The sequence below is a fragment of the Penicillium hordei genome, assembly GCF_028827395.1.
Source record: "Penicillium hordei strain IBT 12815 chromosome Unknown utg000004l_segment0_segment0, whole genome shotgun sequence".
NCBI classification, from domain to species: domain Eukaryota; kingdom Fungi; phylum Ascomycota; class Eurotiomycetes; order Eurotiales; family Aspergillaceae; genus Penicillium; species Penicillium hordei.
This window is the reverse complement of record NW_026623145.1, coordinates 2967148-2987659: the sequence shown is the minus strand read 5'-3', so window position 1 is coordinate 2987659 and position 20512 is coordinate 2967148. Positions and strand designations below refer to the sequence as shown.

The window sequence follows — 20512 nt, the reverse complement described above, 5'->3', positions numbered from 1 at the left end:
GTGGTAAAAAAAAAAGAGGGACCGTAGCTCCAAACGCGTGATGCCGGAGAAGTCGAGGATCTCAACTTTCACTTGGTCCGAGCGTCTTGTCGGAGTACTCGTGCCTACACCGTACAGCTCCTCACTCCCCACCATACAATTTACTCTTATAGACGCCCCTCCCTCTTTGATCTCTACTTCTTTCTTTCTCTCTCTCTGTGTATCCTTCGTATCTCATCTACTTCAACCTCCCCCCCCCCTTTTTTTTTTGAAAAAAAACCATGTCTTCTCTTCCTCCCGTCTACATTGTTTCTACTGCCCGTACTCCCGTGGGCTCTTTCCTGGGGTGAGCATTACTGTATTCTTCTTTCTCCCCTGAAGACTAATCTGACATTGGGTACTATAGCTCCCTTTCCAGCTTGACTGCTCCCCAGCTTGGTGCACATGCCATTAAGGGTACGAAATATAACCCAAGTTATATCACACCCATCTTCAATGCTAATAATAATTTGTAGCTGCCGTCGAGCGGGCTGAGGGCATCAATGCCTCTGATGTCGAAGAGGTCTTCTTCGGTAACGTCTTGTCTGCTGGGTAAGTTGTCTGTTATACATCTTATACCGCAATTGAGACTGATAATTTCGTTCCTAGTGTTGGACAGAACCCCGCCAGACAGTGCGCCATCGGTGCTGGTCTGAGCGAATCTACCGTCTGCACTACTGTCAACAAGGTCTGCGCTTCTGGCCTGAAGGCTATCATTCTTGGTGCTCAGACTATCATGACCGGAAATGCCGATATTGTTGTCGCTGGTGGAACTGAGTCCATGTCGAACACACCTCACTACCTGCAAACCTCTCGCAGCGGTACCAAGTTTGGCAGCCAGACCCTGGTTGATGGTATCCAGAAGGATGGTTTGACTGATGCCTACGGCAAGCAAGATCTTATGGGTGTTGCGGCCGAGGAGTGCGCCGAGGATCACGGCTTCAACCGTGCCCAGCAGGATGAGTATGCTATCCGCAGCTATGAGAAGGCCCAGGCCGCCCAGAAGGCCGGTGCTTTCGACTCTGAGATTGCCCCTATTGAGATCCCCGGCTTCCGTGGCAAGCCTGGTGTGACTGTTTCCCAAGATGATGAGCCCAAGAACGTGAGGACCGCTTATTTTCTGCATTAGGTTATTGTGACTTTGACTGACCATTCCTCGCTTATAGCTCAACCCCGAGAAGCTCCGCGCCATGAAGCCTGCCTTCATCCCCGGCACTGGAACCGTGACTGCCCCTAACTCTTCGCCCCTGAACGACGGTTCCGCCGCCGTTGTCTTAGTTTCCGAGGCTAAGGTGAAGGAGCTCGGCCTCAAGCCTATTGCCAAGATCCTGGGTTGGGGTGATGCTGCGCAGAAGCCCAGCAAGTTCACCACTGCTCCTGCTTTGGCTATTCCCAAGGCCCTCAAGCACGCCGGTGTAACCCAGGACTCCATCGATGCCTTTGAGATCAACGAAGCGTTCAGTGTTGTGGCTCTTGCCAATCTGAAGCTCCTCGGTCTCTCCGAGGACAAGGTCAACATCCACGGTGGTGCAGTCGCCATTGGACACCCTCTCGGTGCCAGTGGTGCCCGTATTGTGTCTACCCTCCTCGGTGTCTTAAGCGCCAAGGGTGGCAAGCTTGGTTGCGTCGGCATCTGTAACGGTGGTGGCGGTGCCAGTGCCCTGGTGATTGAGTCCATTTAAAGAGTAAACTCTGTTGACAAAAAAACGGAGATGTGAAACGACCTTCGATCTTTGCATGTGAAATACCAAGTTCATTTTTTGACGGGAAGATACTCGGTAGTTTTCTGCAGACATACCCCATCCTGCATCGACGAACATTCGCAGTATCAGTACCATTTCTCGGTATCTAGAATAGTTAATGAGATATCCTTGTGTGTTTATATCCTGCTTTCCACTTGTTGCTTCGTGTTGGTCTCAGATGAAGTCCGAGTCGGCTTTGAGGGCCGATCTTCCAGCATTTCAACGCTAAGGCACTCTCTCGTATAATATTGCCATCTCTATTTCGACTCATTGGTTACGGGAATCTTGGACGGCATCAATGCATTCAATAGAGTGGTTCAGGAATACTTATACACCTATATATAGTAGTCACTCTGCCCAGGTGAGAAGCCCTGGGGTATAACCTCGATAGCCTGATATTGTCCACATCTCCATACCATCTAGGACCTCAGCCATGATACCCAAAACCGAAAAAGACAACGAGAACATTGAGATATCTATGACCTTCTAGAATCGTTTGTAAGGAGAGGAATATGAACGAATGATATCGGGGATATTGTAAGAGATGGGCCGCTCTTCTGGTGTAGACTTCATTCCAAAAAGAGTTCCCACTTATGGACAGATACAACACTCTAGGTCCCGAACTCATATAGGGCAGGTCTCAAGCAAGACATTTAATGGCGATAATATTCAACACACCGCTTTCATTGGAAGCCTCGTCATCGCAACTAGTCTCTTAGCGAGAGGAATCCTTTGAGAAGTCTTTGGTTGTGTTGGGCAAAGAGGATCCTCCACTATTTGTAGATTACGGTTGCAATATCAGTACTCGGTATAGCTAACGGATTTTACGTCAACTTTTCGTGAGTGGAACTTTTTGTAAAGAAAAAGAACTAAATCTAACCAAAGTCTCATCAAGTGTGTTTCATGTGTTTCATGCGTTTCATGCGTTTCAGGAGAACCCCCCGGGGGATTTAGTATATCCACATATAATTCCTGAAATGAAGAGTATTATTAATTTGGTACACATTGAGAGAAAGGGAAAATCGCTCGCTTCGTTAAATCTATCAGACATTATAATCGATAATTCCCAATAATTAATGCTTTTAAGCAAAGGCCCCGACGAATGCCATGAGGAGAGCACCGCAGGCAACAGACACACAAGCCTCAACACGTCGTCTGCCCTTGAGGGTCTTATAACTCGACTCACTCAAGAAGTCCTCGGCAAGGAGTTCCACCAGACCCGCGAAGAGCAAAAGACCACTGCTAATGGCATTGGTGATGCCAACCATCAGCAGACCTGTTGCGCTGGCAGGATCGTAGAAATTGTGTAGAACCAAACCAATAGCTTGACCGAAGGGAGTTGTCATTCCGTATGCCAGTGACATGAGCCATGGTTTCATGGAATTCGGTGCAAAGAGATCTGGGATGAGCGACGCAATCCGAGACCCCAGGGCGAAACCTTCAAAGGTCTGATGAAAACTGATTGCAATTAACAGGACGACAAAGGAGGTGCCAGTCGCAACACTAAGTGCCATGCCGATGAAGATGCTGTGAAACAAAATTCCAGCTTCTAAGAGGAGGCATTGCAGAAGCTGACGTTGTGGATTCTGGATTGGGCCTTCTGCGTCGGTCTGCTGTCGGTGGCTTTCGCTCACACGGGGTCGATGCCGGTGGACAGGCTGTGACTGCGCAGAATGGGCTGCCTGTCCACTGATGAGTCCGTCGTCATCCATGTAGTCATCTAGCCCATCAAGGTCATCCCCATCGTCCTCTTTATCCGGTGATGAGTCCGCCAGGCGAAGACGGTCCGATTCATGGGACGGACCGGAAGCTCTTGTCGTTCGCAACTTGGAGTTGTGCCCCATACTATCTAGAATGATATTATCTGAAACCTGCCGGGCCTCTAGCCTCGAGTAGTCGAGATCTGGACTTTCCCCATCACTGCTTGAGTCATGCCCAACCTCGCCAATGAGATTATCATATTCGCTTCCGTGCACATGCTTTGCGCCTTTCATCGCGAAGAACATTTCCACAATAACCACTGCAAAGACCGATATCATTGCAACAAACCCTGGCATAGCACGATATGTTTGACTCCAAAATCGAGGGAGACATGGATCAGTCAGAGAGACGAATGCTGTGGGGAGCAGATGGACGAATGCCGTCGCAATCAATACACCCGTTCCAAAGTGTCTCGATATAAAGAGGAACCGACGGGGAATCGGAAGACGAGGGAAACGGCGCGCTAGAACCGGAAAAGAGCAAGCTATTGTAGTTTCAAAATCAGCAATGGGCAGCTTGAGAGATCCGAGAGAAGCCAGTGCATACCGAATGTACTCAGCCCAAGGATGAGGAACAGTGCCATAACATGCAACGGAGTATTATAGGCGCCCCGCTGTTTGGATCCGCATGCCGGAGTGTCATCTGAAGCTCCATCTCGCCGAAGAAGTTCTGCTCGCAAGAGAGCATCGGGGATTTCTGAAATTGCGGAGAAGGCACGCTTCAAGTCTGCTCGCAAGATAGTTAGAAACGGCTCACGATCAATTTGTAGAGATTGTTAACCTGAGGGTAAATAATTTTCAGTCTGCCAGTCTTGGGCATTCTGCATTTTGTTATCGTCTCAAACCTGTTGAGCTGTAACTACATCCCCAGTTGGAGAGGGGAATGAATGTTTGTAGGCCGGGGAACGGTGAGTCAGGCACTTGAGTTTAAGACAAAGATGAGATTGCACAAAATGATATACCAGCTAGGAAGCTAATATCACAAGTATAAGTATTCTCTTAAAAACCAAAAATAACGAGGCCAGACTAAGGTGGTTTTTCGGACACGCGATAAAGTGAGTTGACTCCGGCCTCTCCCTTCGCTTAGTCATAAAGACCTCCCAAATGGGCTCCCACGTGGGCAATACGAGTCCTGTGATTTATTCAAGTGACCTCAGGGAGATATGATGAACGAAATACTTATTACACTGATCCATGGCCTCTATCTGCTACCTTAGTCCATCCTTTGGTACCTTTGGGTCGCGGGGAAGAGGCATCATCATGGCCTGGAGTCCTCCCAGAACGTGTTTTTGAACTTTTGCTGTCTGTTTCCACCGATCCAGATTGAGAGCCCGGGACAACGACCTTGGGGCTTTGCGAAACAGATGGCTGAGGGGATTTCATGGCCGCATCATCCCATTCTTTTTCTTCTAGCAATTCCCATTCCGCACTGGCCATTTCCCCTAGAAGATTGGACTTCAATTTATCCACAATCTTGGTTGGGGTTGGGAGTTTCCACATTCGCATGAATTCAACTCCTTCCGATGCCCCCAGGAAAGAATGCGCCGTACCATGAGAATAGTGACCTAGCATAGGAAACGATGTTGTCCGCTGAATCGTGGTTCTGGGAGAGTCTTTGGCAGATTTCATTTGTGTCTGCGTGTCTCGGCCGGCAAAGGCTCGCATCAGAGTTGAAGGATGGGCTGGTGGAGCAATTAGCAGTTGCCACAAGCTCTTCCCGATATCGCAGACTTCCTCCCAAGAGTCCGATGAGAGGTGTATCCCTTGAGTTCGACATAACCATGCAACATTCCATGCCAGGAGGGTGGCTCCTTCAAGAAAGAAGGCATATGTTGCGGGATCCTCCTTCGCTAACCGGGGTAGTGGCTTATCAATGAAAAGAGGTCGTGGGTGTGGTGTGTGGGTGCGCGGGTCCACCGTCCTTGATGCAGCTGGACTCAATGACGCCTGGTAATCAGCTCCATCGTGACCGTCGCGCGAGCGATATGATGCTGAGGGAGTGTAGATTGTAGGCACAGGATAGTTTTTGTGAGGCAGTGTAATTTCGGCGGGAAGTCTCAAGGAAAGATAGTGCGAGACAATGATCAAAAGATGAGCGATGTTAGAAAAGGACGTGGATATCTGTTCATGTGGAATACCTGTACCTACCCTGTTAGTATGCCACGAGATGAATAACTGCTTAGAAGTGATAGTGGAAACTTGCCATTCATATCCCTCAAGTCAACGATAAAACCACATCCAAGCACATATGTTTCCCGACCTTGGCCCTTCTTCGTAGCCTTCCGCAGGCCATATAGATTGGCGACTTCTCGACAAAGATAAATACGTGACTCTGCCGTTTTGCTATGGAGGGAATGCCAAACGTGTTCCACCCGTTTGCTGGTATTTTGAACGCCCGTGAGGATTCCAGTTTCCCGCTCTTCTAGTTGAAATTTGGCAGATCCAGCATCTGACCGTCTGCGAGCTAGGGCCCCCTTTCGCTTGGCAATCTCGGTCTTTTTGGCTTCGACCTCTAATTTCAAAGCCTCGAGCTGATGGGAAACCAATTCTCTCTTTGTCAAAGACACTGCATGTCGAGTGCTTATCGTTTGGAGGGCCCAGCAGGGAGAGCAAGCCGTGTCCGTATCGAGCAGCTCTTGTCCATGGAGGGAAGGCTTATCGCAGGAGCTACCACAGGCAATAGCGGTCTCGATTTGCTTCCCGAGAACTTCTTTCTCCAGAAGAACTTGCGTGCTGTCGATTCGTAGTTGATATAGCTGATTGCGGGCACATGTGGGACAGTGGAAAGAAAGGCGGGATTGAGGGGCACGTGAGCATATAGAACAGCTCATCGCAGACACTTCGGTTTTATTTCCAGCTGTTCTTTAGGAGCGTAAGGGGCATTTCCATGTTGCGTTCCAGGATAATTATGGGAGCTACTTGAGTCGCCGAGAACCATGTAGAGGAGTGAGAAAGGGTCATCAAATAGATGCAAATCCCACATGACTCAAATAATATGTTGATATAAAGGATATGACCGGCCTCAAGACATCACCTTTAGCCAATCTTTCTTTAGAGGAAGGAAGAGAAGAAAGGACGGGATGATGTGCACATGCACTTGTCGACGTCACCTGACACTCCGTTATCGCAATCTTATCGCTCATTTTGGATAACGTAACATCCACCAAAACAACAGTGAGGCCAAATTCCACTGAAATAATCATTGGCTTTGAAAGGGCTGACATATGGTCATACCAAGTCAGCCAATACAGTATGCAATCAACACCAAACAAGACCAGCAAAATCCCTCGGCCGGGGGCAATGTCACCCCGTGTCAGTCAAGGAAGCAAAAGCCCTTCAGGCAGTGGGAGCTTCCAAGAGAACAAAAGCCCTCAATCACCAGTCGAAGCTCTTATGTCCGCACCTATTAATGATGAGACTCCACTTGTCTCTAGGTTGACACAAGGTCTTGAAGACTGCAACTGGGAACAGCTGCAGGGCAAATATGCCGATGCGATGGAGGAACACGGCCGAGTCGAAGAGAATCTTCGTGTTGAAACGGCCAAGCTTCTTGAAGTAAGTTTTAGAATGTCTTACTTGCAATTTCATGTCTAAGCAACCCCGGTAGGTTTTCATGGCATGGTCGCAAACTACCGTTTCGCAAGATGAGAACAGGGCTTTGAAAAGGTTCGATCAATCCAGCTTTGGCGTAAGATGTGGATGAACGAATAATCAATCCTCTACAGGTTCAAGACCCAAATGCAGCACGTTGAAAATTCCGAAGTCAGCGTCGAAAACAAAAAGAAGCATTGTAAGTCCCTTTTTGTCCCTTTGACTTGAAAAAAAAAAGGTCTGATCGCTCATCTGTCTGAAGATGCGGAAGTAGTAAAGGCTTTCCAAAATGCTCTCGCCTTGCTGAACGATCAAATGAAGGTTTGAGCACATGATCGGCACGACATTTATGAATTATGAGTTTATGTTACCCAGTACCTTCTACATGAGAATCGATCTCCCAAGACGGGAATTGAGGAATTGAATCAGAATGCAGGAAGTCAATCATTATGTATTTCCTCCCTTATGAGATGGTTTGAAAGGAAAAAATAAATACCCTCTTCCTCTTCCCCCCCAAAAAAAATGTACTACAAGTAAAGAAAAACACGGTTGGAACGTTTGAGAGTCATTCAAAGGGAACTACTAGGAACACAGCCGTGATTGTAGGCAAAGAAATTACAAGTTGATTTCTTTGCTAGTCTCGGTGACTATGGGGCTCTGGGCTCTATCTGGGTAGTCATCTCCATTTGTAAGAGCTCGATGATTAGCCCCGAGAGCGTTCACTCCGGGCAGCTCTCCCTGTGATGTCTTGCCAGCTGGCATTGAAGCGTCTACCGGTATTGGCCAATAAACCTTCCTCTTCGGCTTCCTCTGCATCTTCATCAAGTTGCACTTCGTCCAACTGAGGTGAACGAAGAAGGGAGGTAACAAAGACAATCAGATATAAGCCTGTGGTGTTGGTGTTAGATCAATACGAAAATAGAATTCTGGTAGGATCGCAGCAAATTTAGACTTACCTAGGAAGAAGAACTGAGCCCAAAAGAACACCACTCCAAAGAATGGGTAGTTGAGAGTGACCCGATTCAAGAATGTGCTCACAACACTTGGTGTGCAAACTTGCCGCGCTGCAGGATTCTCCGCCAACTCTGAGCATGGCTTGATAAGTTCTTTGCTGTTTGAGCAATCTGGCTTTCCGATGAAGCTTCCCGAAGCGCGATCACAGAATGTCTGTGGGCCGAATGTGGCATACTGGGGGGCGACTACCATCGAAATGGAATAATTCAGGGCTAAAATGATCAGCATCAACATGGCGGTGGCTAAGAGTAGAGCCTGGGGAGATGTGTGGCCGTTTCTGATTTGAAAAATCCTGATCCATAGAAAGCGGATTCCAACCACTGCGATTCCAACCACAGAACTGCAGAAGAATAGCAAGACAAGTGCGGTAAATATAGCGTAATCAATGGGGAAGAACCTGGCAGATTTAACAAGTGCCCAGTTGACGGGGTTAAAGATGTTGACATATGCGAGGATGTATCCACAACGATGCTTGCAAATCGAGTTCTTTGCTTTGTCAATTGCCGTCAAGAGCATGGATACCCACGTGAGGAAAGCAATGAATAGCAGCAAGATGCCTCCCAGGAGCTTGAAGGGCCGGAACACTGCCCCGGTTTTGTACCATGCCCTTATCAACCAGCTGCGGCCTCCGCCTTGGGATTCTTCCGCTAGACGTTGGCGCCGGATCAAGGTCCTCTCTTCCCGCACCAGTGTATCAAGTTCTCGGCGGTCCTTGGAAGACAGAAGCTCGGGATCTCCGGCACATCGTCCTTCGAGCTGCCTTTGTCGCTCTTGGTTTATGTTAAGTTGTTGCGCAGTGCTCACTCGCATGGTAGCACTAGAGATTGATGGTGCAGTCTTGATTAGGCTGATTGGCAAAAGGGCCAGCCCCACGGATGTGTATAAGACATAAAGACAAAGCCCAATCGTCATCAACAGACCAAGAGCAAAAGTGAGAGCACGCTCGCCATCTTTTCAGAATTACATCAGCTTCACAATTCTGTTCAATACCAGAATAGGCGAATACTCACGGTTTTCGGTCAGTAAGCGCCTGAAGTAATCCAGATCCATGTCATTCTTTCCCTGTGACACTGGAACGAAGAAACCAACCAGGAACAAGATCACGACCACTGCAACGAATGAAAGTGTGTATTTTAGGGCACCCCAAATTCGTTGGCCCAAAGTTTGGACCCCTTCCTCGGCCGCAACTTCATCATATTCCTCATACCAGAAATATGTGAAGGGGATAACGAGAAGACAGAGCAGGGTATCCAAGGAGTAGAGAAGATAATAGATGACGGTCAAGGAATAAGTGATTCTGTCCACCACATCCTGTGTTGCCCAGTCCTTTCGCTGGCCTAACTTGGACGACGTAGTGGATGATACCAAAGCGACATCGACAGGCAGCAAGAGTACTGTTGCAAGAAGACTAGTAATTGAGATGATACAAGTCAGAGTGACTGAAGGCGAGCGGTCGCGAGGAGTTTGGTAGACATAGATAAACACCGACGCCACTGCCAGTAGAATAGCTACCACCACCCCATATACAGCCCAGATGAGGGAAGTCTGAAGGAGTGCCATATTGAAGGATAGCAGTTCACACTGTGCACATTGGTTGTGGAGTCTGCATCAATACTCCTAGCCAAATACTGAAGGAATGATGCCAGGAATGAGACTTACGATAACATCAAATCAAGAAAAATGATCTTCCCGAAGCTGGCGATCGCCTATGTCGTCATTGATTGTTTGACGCTAAACCATTTTTAGGCATAAGCAGCAAAGGGCGGTAGGATTTATTAGGCAGAATATTTTGGCCGCTCGATTCTGCCAGACCAGTCAGCTGACCCGCTCCCATCTCCGCTTTGATTCCGCTTCAAAGGAGCTACAAACTTGACTGCACAAGGCAGAGATCAATCTTGATTTTGATCTTGATCGCTTCTCGTGTCTATTTTGAACCCTTTCTTTGTGCCATCTTTCTTGGCACTTGGAAGGCTTCACATTCTCCGTTTTCTGCCTCTGCGTTTACAATTGCAATGTGCATCTCAGGCCATATCAAAAAACACAATTTAGCTCATTGGCAGTTTCCTAGCAGTATCAAGCCTTTCGCAAGCTCTGACGGTGGACAAAGTCTCTAAATGCAGTGCTACACAGAGCTATTACCCCCCACAGGGGTCACCCATGCTTTGGCAGTTCCTTTCACCTCAGCCACCGCCAGCAATTTGATTGTTATCAGAACCTCTCTATTGCAAGTTTTCTCTCTCGTTAAGGTGGTCTCCTCTCAACCACAGAAGAAAAGTTCGGAGCCCCATTCTTTGCAATTTTCTCAACCAGAAACGAAATTAGTACTGGAAAAAGAATACCCGCTATCCGGAACCGTGACTGACTTAAGCCGAGTCAAAATCTTGAACACCAAGAGTGGTGGAGAAGCCATCTTGGTTGCAGTCCGCAATGCCAAGCTCAGCTTAATTGAATGGGACCCTGAACGTCATGGAATCTCAACAATTTCCATCCATTACTACGAGCGGGATGACCTGACCCGCAGCCCCTGGGTGCCTGACCTGAGCCGGTGTGGGAGCATTCTGAGTGTTGACCCAAGCAGCAGATGTGCGGTGTACAACTTTGGAATTCGCAACCTTGCGATTTTGCCCTTCCATCAGGCAGGTGATGACTTGGTGATGGATGACTACGATTCGGAGCTTGACGGAGAACGCCCAAATCAGAACTCTGGAGGAGCACATATTGAGAATAGCAAAGAAGGACCAATACACCAAACACCCTACTCCTCGTCTTTCGTCCTGCCATTGACTGCCTTGGATCCTTCATTGTTACACCCTATAAGTCTTGCGTTCTTATACGAATACAGGGAACCAACGTTTGGAATTTTATATTCTCAAGTCGCAACATCTACTGCCCTTCTCCATGAAAGAAAGGACGTGGTATTCTACGCCGTGTTTACGCTTGACCTTGAGCAGCGAGCTTCTACCACCCTTCTTTCGGTACCTCGTCTTCCCAGTGATCTATTCAAAGTCGTGGCACTCCCACTTCCAGTAGGAGGTGCCTTGCTTCTTGGCTCAAATGAAATCGTTCATGTGGACCAAGCCGGTAAAACCAATGCGGTGGGAGTTAATGAGTTTTCAAGGCAGGTTTCTTCATTTTCAATGACCGACCAATCGGACTTGGCGTTCCGTCTCGAAGGTTGCATAGTTGAGCGACTTGGTGGTGATAGCGGTGACCTACTCCTAGCACTTGCATCCGGCGACATGGCATTGATCAAATTCAAACTTGATGGTCGGTCTGTCTCCGGTATCACTGTTCACTCCCTTCCGGCGCATGCAGGTGGAGATATTTTGAAGTCGGCCGCCTCCTGTTCCACTTGTCTCGGGGATGGAAACGTTTTCATCGGCAGCGAAGATGCCGACTCGGTTCTCCTAGAATGGTCGCATTCATCCGCCTCGATTAAAAAAGCCCGGCTTGAGTCGAAACAAACAGCGGATGGTCTGGATGGTCTGTCGGATGATGATGACCAGATGGAGGATGATGACCTTTATTCCTCGGCGCCTGGGCCGACACAAGTCGATAATCGCATGGGAACCGACAGCTCAACACCCGAATTTTATAACTTTCGACTGAACGATCAACTTCCTAGCATTGGTCCATTGAGGGACATCACTTTGGGCAAAGCTTTCTCGAATACGAACCACCAAAGCCAAGCTACAAGTGAAGGTGTTGCCGCAGAACTGGAGTTGGTGGCATCTCAAGGCTCAGACAGAGGCGGTGGCTTGGTAGTCATCAAGCGCGAAATTGATCCTTTGACTACCATGTCTCTCAAAGTCGATGACGCGGATGGTGTATGGTCAGCCAGCGTCCAAAAAAGGAGAGGGCCTTCCAGCACAGACAACCCCTCTCGTCAATATGTGGTTATCTCTCGGTCTACGGATTCGGAGCAGGAGGTGAACGAGGTCTTCGTCGTGAAAGAACAAAGCTTGAACCCTTTCAAAGCACCAGAGTTCAACCCAAATGAAGATTGCACGGTTGATATCGGATCTTTCGCAGGCGATACTCGTCTAGTTCAGGTTCTGCGGAATGAAGTCAGAAGCTACGACATAGGTACATTCTACTCCAGCCTGCTGGCAAGCATTGCATAAGCTAATGGTGAAAATCTATAGACCTGGGATTGTCACAAATTTACCCCGTTTGGGACGAAGACACCAGTGATGAGCGTGTGGCTGTGAGCGCCAGCTTTATTGATCCTTATCTTGTGATTATTCGGGATGATTCATCAGTATTGCTTCTGCAGGCGGATGAAAGTGGTGACCTCGATGAAGTTCCGCTTTCAAATGAGATTAGCTCGTCACAATGGCGCTCCGGATGCCTTTATCACGATAATTCACAGTCATTCGGCGTTGCAGGCTCATCGTCGAAGGACTTTTCAGAAGGCGAGGTGCTTCTATTCCTATTGAATTTGGAGTATAAGCTATCGGTAGGTGGTCGCAAAAAAGAAGATTTAGGCATTGGTTCTGACCTACATTATAGATCTTCGGACTTTCTGACATGAAGTTGATCGCGATCATTGAAGGCGTCGACTGCTTACCACCCGTATTGTCGACCGAGCCGCCCAAACGATCCAACAATCGGGAGACACTGACAGAATTTGTTGTTGCCAATCTTGGTGATAGTTCTAGCCTTTCGCCTTATCTCATTGTATGAAACCTTTTGTCAATGGCTTTTCTGATCTCTAACTCAAGAATTCTAGGTTCGAACCGAAAATGACGACCTAGTGTTCTATAAACCAAGCCTAGTCCTGACAAATGCTGGTCATGGATCGTCTCGTCGCTTGCAATTATTCCGAGAGTCAAATCATGTTCTACCGAGGAGCCCTTCAGGGGAGGTATCCTCTCAAATACAGAAACACCAGCGATTGAGACCCCTGAGGGTTCTTTCTAATGTCTCAGGGTTTAGCGTCATATTTATGCCGGGAGCCTCATCAAGCTTTGTATTTAAGACTGCAAAGAGCTCGCCGCACATCATTCGTCTTAGAGGAGGCTTTACGCGTTGGCTAAGTCCCTTTGATTCGGCCGATATTGGCTGTGAAAATGGATTCATTTACGTTGATTCTCAGGTGAGACTTTTCGTTCACCGTTGTGATGCTATCACCATTTACTAATCCTGTCTTTGTAGAGCTGTATCCGGGCTTGTCAACTACCTTCTCAAACTCAATTTGACTACCCGTGGACATTGCGCAAAGTTCCAATTGAAGAGCAGGTCGATTTCTTGGCCTACTCGACGTCTTCTGAGACATATGTTCTCGGCACAAGCCGCCAAGGTGACTTCAAGTTGCCGGAGGGTGATGATCTGCACCCTGAGTGGCGAAATGAAGGTTCGTGATTGTTTCAACCGTTTTCCCATCATGCTGTGCTAATTTTAATCTCAAGAGATATCCTTTTGTCCGAAGATCCCCGAAAGCAGCATCAAGGTCGTCAGCCCAAAGACATGGACTATTATTGACAGGTAAACCCTCTCCCTCCCCCCCCCCCCGGCTCCCCCTCCAACCTCACCAAGAAACTCAAGATGTGACAAATCCAAATACTAATATCCATAGTTATCCTCTGGATCCCGATGAGCAGGTGACAGCGGTGAAAAATGTGAACATTGAGGTTTCGGAGAATACGCACGAGCGGAGGGATCTAATCGTGGTCGGAACCGCCATTGCTAAGGGAGAAGATATGCCAGCTCGCGGGACGATCTATGTCTTTGATGTGATCAAAGTGGTCCCAGATCCCGAAAAGCCGGAGACAGGCCGCAAACTCAAACTGATTGGCAAGGAGTCAGTGAAGGGTGCAGTGACCGCGCTGTCTGGCATCGGTGGCCAAGGGTTCATAGTCGTAGCCCAGGGACAGAAGTGTATGGTCCGAGGTCTCAAGGAAGATGGGAGCCTTCTTCCCGTTGCATTTATGGACATGCAATGCTACGTCAATGTCGCCAAAGAGCTCAGGGGCACCGGCATGGTTATCCTAGGAGATGCCGTGAAGGGACTCTGGTTCGCGGGTTACTCAGAGGAGCCATATAGAATGACACTCTTCGGCAAAGACCCCGAGTACCTGGAGGTGGTGGCAGCCGATTTCCTCCCCGACGGGAACAAGCTGTACATGCTAGTTGCGGATAGCGACTGCAACCTGCACGTCCTGCAATACGACCCGGAAGACCCCAAATCCTCCAACGGCGATCGACTCCTCAGCCGAAGCAAATTCTACACTGGCAACTTCGCATCATCAGTTACTCTTCTGCCTCGCACAGCAGTTTCATCGGAGCTCGCCGAGTCATCCGAAGAAGCAATGGATGTGGATGAGGCCTTCGCCAAACACCAGGTTCTCATCGCTTCGCAAAATGGGTCTTTGGCGCTTGTGACGTCGGTTGCTGAGGAGTCATACCGTCGACTATCAGCACTACAGTCTCAGTTGATCAACACCGTCGACCATCCTGCCGGTCTGAACGCGCGAGCTTTCCGGGCTATAGAAAGCGACGGCGCTGCTGGCCGTGGTATGGTTGACGGCAATATATTGCGTCTATGGCTGAACATGGGCAAGCAGCGGCAGGCTGAGATTGCGGGCCGGGTTGGCGCGACGGAGTGGGAGATCAAGGCCGATCTGGAGACTATTGGCGGTGATGGACTCGGATATCTATGATGCCAGGAACGCTTTTCGGCGTATTACTTTTTAAGGAAATGATAAAAATCGACTCACTGAGTGAGCTTACTCTTTCAATTTGATTCTATAATGTCTACGTTCTCCGGAATATAAAAGAGAAGTGGGCAGCCCAAGATGGGATTTCAATATATGGCATAGCCACAAGAACATAGCTGAAGGGTTCTCGCTGCACCAAAGAAGCCCCATCACGATCAAGTAAATAGCATGATATCATAACACAATGGGATATAACTAAACCACATCCAAATAGGAGACAAAAAGAAGAACGAAAAAAAAAAAAAAAACCCCACTGCCAATCCCAATCCCAGTCCCAACGTGGGTAATCCAAGTACATCCAAACCCCATCCCCATCCAATTCCTACATGTAAAATCCAGCCCACCAAAGCAACCAAGTAAATCAAGTCAAAACGCCCAAGCACGCCACATTCGCCATTTTCGCCTTGCACGATTCGAATTCGAAGATTAAAATCAGATCCTTAGAAACCATCCACGCCCCCCTCCCCCCACAATGAGCATCAATATCAGTAACACATTCGACATGTCAGTTTGGAATCAACCATGTTTCGGACTTTGTGTTTTATGGACAAACACAAAGCCAAATCTAAAAAAAGCAGTGACAATCCCAAAAAATTCAAGAAACACCTCATCCTAGTGTGACAATGCAGATGCGAGAAGAGACAGACACCGCCCAGCGCCATTAACACAACATCCCAGTACTGGGGAGTTTAGAACACATCTTCTGCGGCAAAGTACCGTTTGCTCCGGCCTCTAGAGGCCACAAATTTCATCTCCGGCATGTTAGTGTGATGCACTACATGTGGTCGGTAGACAGCATCGACAGGGGCTTGCCAATCATCTATCCCGAGGGGGAAGTATTCGTAGAGAAGATCAGTGCTTTCGTTCGGAAAGGGGAGCGATGACGCGAATGACTGGGGCAGGTTGGCAGTCTCTAGCAACGGCATGGATGAAGCAACGCTCCGCGAGGGGGTTTGAGAGACAGCATGAGAAAGCTTGCGCATCTTAGAAGGCGGTGCAGATTGGTCGAGACTCAGCGATCGCTGATGTGACAACTCGGTAGCGAAAGGGGACACCATCTTTTGGTCAAGATGGAGATTAGGGTCACTGCCTTCTTCCTCGTCTAGTAACGACAAATTGATCGGTGCAGCGGCCGCTGTTGTGGAACTGACGCGGCGATGTGAGTCGGCCTGAGAGAGCTGCTCCGGGCTGGAATGACGGAACATGGACTTGGGGGCATGAGACATGACATTGTTTGATGCGGACTGTGGGATGGGGGTCCAATCCGGGGTTGCTTTGGTCTGCTGCATAATGCTCGGCGGGGGTACGGACGTTGTTTCAGGAGAGCTGCTCTGAGCGGTTGGCTTCGACTTGGCGGGAGTCACGCTGGCACGACGCGGGACGGAGTCGCTTGTTGGTGTGCGGTTCATGGCGGAATTCGAGGAGTTGGCCTGGGCATTCTTGCGCGAAGCGGCAGCACTCCCACTAAGGGGTAGATCTTTACGTGACTGGAAGTTGCGTGGGCTGCGACCACGAACGATGACGGGACCTGACTGCACCTCTGAGATGGGGATCTTCGCCCCAGTGGATAAAGTAGCGACCACCTTGAGCCGAACGACGAAGTGTTGCTGTAGCTCCTTTCGGCGACCGTTGTTGGCGGTCGCGACACGGAATTGTAGACGCTTCCAAGCGATAGGGAAGGTTACGTAGTCTGAATCCAAATCCTGACCCGCCATGGTGTCCAAGGGAATTGGGGGAGGCTCCTTCTCGATCTTAGCGCCAGTGCTAGGGTTGTTCTCCTCGGGTGCCGTGCCAGAATTCGCGGCGGCCGCCGAAGGCGTCTTCCATGGCACCGAGATAATCTTCACCGGGTTTCCTTCCACGGATTCTGTGGCTGATACGGTGAGTTCCTGTGCGAGGATGGGAATTCGGTCGCCTTGGTCGGTCATGATATAGCGCATCCCGCGGGGCAAAGTTACTGAGCCGGTAATTTGGAACAGATTACGACGATAACACGTCAACTCGGCACCTTGTTGTGGTGGGGCATTTTCCGAAGGGGATGTTGTATAGGGGGACTCGGCGAGAAAGAACATTCCGTGCAACTGTGCCGCCACCGATAAGGAGGTTCGGCGCATGGTATAGTCGAGGAGTGTGAAGTGATATACTGGTAGCGAAAAGCTTAACAGCTTGTTGTTGTGGTCGATCGACGAGTCCTGGGGTTGTTCCTGGGGCGCTGGGTCAAAGGGCGCCACCATCTCGGTGAAAGGGTCATCGTATGCGGAAGAGAAACGCCTCAATTGATGTGACAAATTAGGAGGCGCGAAGTTAGCAAGATCCTCACTATTGTATACCAAATTAGCAATAGAAAAAAAAAACAATTTCAATAGTCGAGTGGGAGTGAATGATCCACCCCCTCTCGTCCCACTTGGAGATCTAATCACCTAACAAAGGTCTCGGAATCGAAGTTGGACCGGTGATCCGGTAGATCCAGGCCAGACATGGCATTGAGATAGTCGGTACTCTGTAAATTCCCAAGTGACAAGGGACTAGCCAAATATGGCGGCATCGCCATAGTATCGAAGCCCTCCATGGTAAGAGCGTATGCGATACGGAGGCACACCCGTAGACGATGCGGGGGGACAGTTATAGAATTGCTTCTTATATAAAGACAGTCGAGTGAGAGAAAGAGGAGAGGGAAAGTAGTAAAGTAAAAGAGGAGAGGAAGATGGCAAGAGAAAGAGGTCAGACGAAGAGAAGCCCAAGGATGACTAGACAAGACCTGGGGAATGCTGCAAGCAACGGAGCGGAAAGATAGGCTAAGGCGGGAGTGAAGGCGGAGAGGACATTTGAGACGGAAATGGAAATGTCAGACTTATAGTGGATATAAAGGGTATCAAGAGGTATTAAAGTGTGTACCTAAAGAGAAAGAAAAGAACAAATCACCGGAGAGAGAGTGTGTGAGAGTGGGAGTAAGAGAGAGAGAGAGAGGAATCTCGACCTTCTGCACCCAAACGATCAACGGATTCGGGGAATAGTGGAGCCGCGGTTTTTGCGGAGAACGAACGCAGCGCTGAGTCAGCTTTTATTTTATTTTTATAGATAAATTCATCCATGGTAATTCATATAATTCATATAATTCATATAATTTCTAGATTTCTAGATTTCTAGATTTATGTTTAATATTTAATATTTAATATTTAATGTTTAATGTTTAATGTAATTTTTTAAATCATTTTTGGTACAGAGTAGTACGGAGCATCTCAGGCACCCATATCCAATAACAATTAAACATGCAAATCCCTCAGCACCGATGGGGTAAGACTTGATCGCCGGCTCTCGGCAATCATCTCTCTCGCTGGGCCCTGAAGATCAACAGATGTTTGATATTATATACAATCACTTCCATTACTTTGTGTGGCAATTCTAATACAAGTATAGTCTGTATAATCTGAAATATTAAATTTCCCTTCAACGAATACCCACCTGCCTATTAAGGTACTGCTGCTTCGGGTCGACCCCCTCCTCCTGAAAACGCCACATATTAATAACATAATTCATAATATTGGGGTGATGAGTACCTAAAGGTTGTTGCTTTCTTATGTCTACTATGTAGGTCTGAATGAAAATATTAATTGGCTAAGCTTGCTTTCTACAATATATCTACATAATAATTCCTTTTACAGCTCAACAATGCGATCACATTCGCCTCAAGGATGATCATCATCGGCCGTCTGACCTGCAGCTGGAGGGGCCAACTGGCATCCAATCAGAAGATGCGGCGCATTGGATCAGAAACCAGTGCCCCCGTACTCTGCTGGACCCTGTACTTTGGTTATTAGCGCCCCACTGAAAACGGTAATAATAATCTGCAATGTTATCATGCATGTAATATTGTGAGCAATTAGATAAGTGCCTCGGTAGCCTAAACAAATTGAACTGTTTAGTCTTAGGTCCGGCGATGTCCGTGGATCTCCTCCGTTCTCCATACAAAGTTCCAAGGTTCAAAGTTCATCCTTCATATACCTCCTTATTGCAGTATGTATATGTAGCTACTTATCCACGGTACATGAGCACACCTTTTTTTTTTTCTTTTTTTCACCTGTCTTAATAACCTGAGGAAATTCTCTATATTTCAATAAAATAAAATCGATTATGGAAGGAGATACAGGATGGTCCAGGGTGGGGGATGTCAGACGGTAAGAGAGACTGGGAGATTGAGTGGCGAGAGAGTAAAGGAGAAGCTTCCTCGTTTTCGCATGTGAACCAATGAACAGTATGTGCATTTACCCGATTTGATTATTACCGAGATGATCTCCTCTTTTCTTTTTTCCTTTTCTCATTCTTCTTCCGGCGCGTTTCCCCATGCAGCCTACGAATGTATACCAAGGTTCTGACCACGGGAGCCATCCACACTTGATCATGGGCTCGTTCCAAGGTTTAATGTTCTAAGGTTCCAAGGTTGAAAGCTCTTTCAACGGTGTCAGTCTAACCTTTGGGTTTGGGCCTGAGATCTCGAAAAGCTTCACACATATAGTATGAACATGAAAGGGTATGTACGACTTATATTCTGAGGAATATCTCTCTAACATGCCTGGAATCATAGATTAGGAATGTAGAGACCTCTAGGAGACCAGTTCAGCTTCAGCAAAAAGAAAAAAAAGAAAAAAAAGAAGCTCCGCTTGTACAACTGAGGGATTTTTAACGCAAACAGAAAACTAAATTGGTTCAAACTCTGAACGCAGAAAACTCATTGGCCCGGGTCAAAGTTAGGCCCCGAGGCCCGAGAAACCTGTTTGGTTTAAACCTGTGATTCTATATAGAAAATATAGAAAACAACTACCTAGGTAGAGAAAGAGAGATGAAGAGAGAAGAATTCTTCTTTATATACTAATTCCCCTCTAATGCCACATCTTGAAAAAAGATGAAAGAAAAGAAAAATAAAAACCAAGGCTCATAACACAGACCCTGGTTTTTTTTTCCCTTTTTCTTTTTGAATCCCCCCCCCCCCCAAAAAAAAAGTGGATGCTTGGCTTTTGCCCGGCGCCAAAGCGGAGTTCCGTTCTAAGCCCACAATTCCCACAATTCCCCCATAAAACCCTGAAGTTAGAAGTGCATTTTATGAAGTACATCTAGTTTAGCCATGGTCAAGCTCCAACGGACTTCCGGTCCAGTAAGATCTCGACTTTAATCGTGATGCCTTCAGAGACCTAAAAGGTAATTAGAAGTAATATTCCCCGGCTTAAAATTAATCTTAGTCTTAGACATAATAAGTTTAGGGGGAACTTGTAGCTGACGGATTAGTCTAGGTAAGAAGTACGAAGTACATAATGAAACAAGTTCTTTCTTAGATATACCTGAGTCCCTATAAACCAATCCATTCAACTCGAATCCTAGCTAACCATAGAATATTCTACATTTGCATTCTTCTATAATGCAGATATATATCTTCGTTGATCGCCAGTGGGAATCCTGTGATAATAGAAGTACTTATTCGATTGGACCGAATGACGCCAGGGCAAACTTTCCGTCCTACCTCAGACCAAGTGCCCCAAAATGAATCATTATAGGAAATATGTATGAAAAGAAACTCCTCGGAAGAAACCGTTACCGGATCGTGTGAAACAAAGAAAATGGACTAGGTCCAATTGAAAAAAAAAAAAAAAAGAAGAAGAAGATAGGATAAAATAAA

At 47.6% G+C, this 20512-nt stretch overlaps 7 protein-coding genes across 7 annotated transcripts; 3 read left to right on the top strand and 4 right to left on the bottom strand.

Moving 5' to 3' along the window:
• Positions 1–260: 260 nt before the first annotated feature.
• On the top strand, positions 261–1700 carry erg10B (acetyl-CoA C-acetyltransferase; the record flags this gene model as incomplete). Its single annotated transcript, XM_056899387.1, has 5 exons — positions 261–325; positions 386–435; positions 495–570; positions 628–1120; positions 1185–1700. The coding sequence occupies 5 exons, from the start codon at positions 261–263 to the stop codon at positions 1698–1700; spliced, it is 1200 nt and encodes a 399-aa protein (XP_056751463.1).
• Positions 1701–2842: 1142 nt separating this feature from the next.
• N7537_008331 (putative ZIP family zinc transporter) lies at positions 2843–4347 on the bottom strand (the record flags this gene model as incomplete). Its single annotated transcript, XM_056899386.1, has 3 exons — positions 2843–4005; positions 4068–4247; positions 4302–4347. 3 exons carry the CDS (start codon positions 4345–4347, stop codon positions 2843–2845), a joined length of 1389 nt encoding a protein of 462 aa, XP_056751462.1.
• A 355-nt stretch (positions 4348–4702) lies between these two features.
• On the bottom strand, positions 4703–6351 carry N7537_008330 (Atg14 domain-containing protein; the record flags this gene model as incomplete). Its single annotated transcript, XM_056899385.1, has 2 exons — positions 4703–5658; positions 5724–6351. The coding sequence occupies 2 exons, from the start codon at positions 6349–6351 to the stop codon at positions 4703–4705; spliced, it is 1584 nt and encodes a 527-aa protein (XP_056751461.1).
• A 421-nt stretch (positions 6352–6772) lies between these two features.
• Positions 6773–7438, top strand: N7537_008329 (uncharacterized protein; the record flags this gene model as incomplete). The annotated part of the gene is made up of 4 exons (XM_056899384.1): positions 6773–7075; positions 7128–7186; positions 7246–7310; positions 7374–7438. The coding sequence occupies 4 exons, from the start codon at positions 6773–6775 to the stop codon at positions 7436–7438; spliced, it is 492 nt and encodes a 163-aa protein (XP_056751460.1).
• A 376-nt stretch (positions 7439–7814) lies between these two features.
• On the bottom strand, positions 7815–9685 carry N7537_008328 (uncharacterized protein; the record flags this gene model as incomplete). The annotated part of the gene is made up of 3 exons (XM_056899383.1): positions 7815–7999; positions 8068–9075; positions 9136–9685. The coding sequence occupies 3 exons, from the start codon at positions 9683–9685 to the stop codon at positions 7815–7817; spliced, it is 1743 nt and encodes a 580-aa protein (XP_056751459.1).
• A 554-nt stretch (positions 9686–10239) lies between these two features.
• Positions 10240–14787, top strand: N7537_008327 (cleavage/polyadenylation factor CFT1; the record flags this gene model as incomplete). The annotated part of the gene is made up of 7 exons (XM_056899382.1): positions 10240–12211; positions 12271–12584; positions 12638–12805; positions 12858–13223; positions 13283–13481; positions 13537–13612; positions 13704–14787. The coding sequence occupies 7 exons, from the start codon at positions 10240–10242 to the stop codon at positions 14785–14787; spliced, it is 4179 nt and encodes a 1392-aa protein (XP_056751458.1).
• A 740-nt stretch (positions 14788–15527) lies between these two features.
• Positions 15528–17477, bottom strand: N7537_008326 (uncharacterized protein). The gene is made up of 2 exons (XM_056899381.1): positions 17265–17477; positions 15528–17163 (listed from the first exon to the last, which is right to left on the bottom strand). Exons 1-2 carry the CDS (start codon positions 17411–17413, stop codon positions 15534–15536), a joined length of 1779 nt encoding a protein of 592 aa, XP_056751457.1. The 5' UTR covers positions 17414–17477; the 3' UTR covers positions 15528–15533.
• Positions 17478–20512: the final 3035 nt, after the last annotated feature.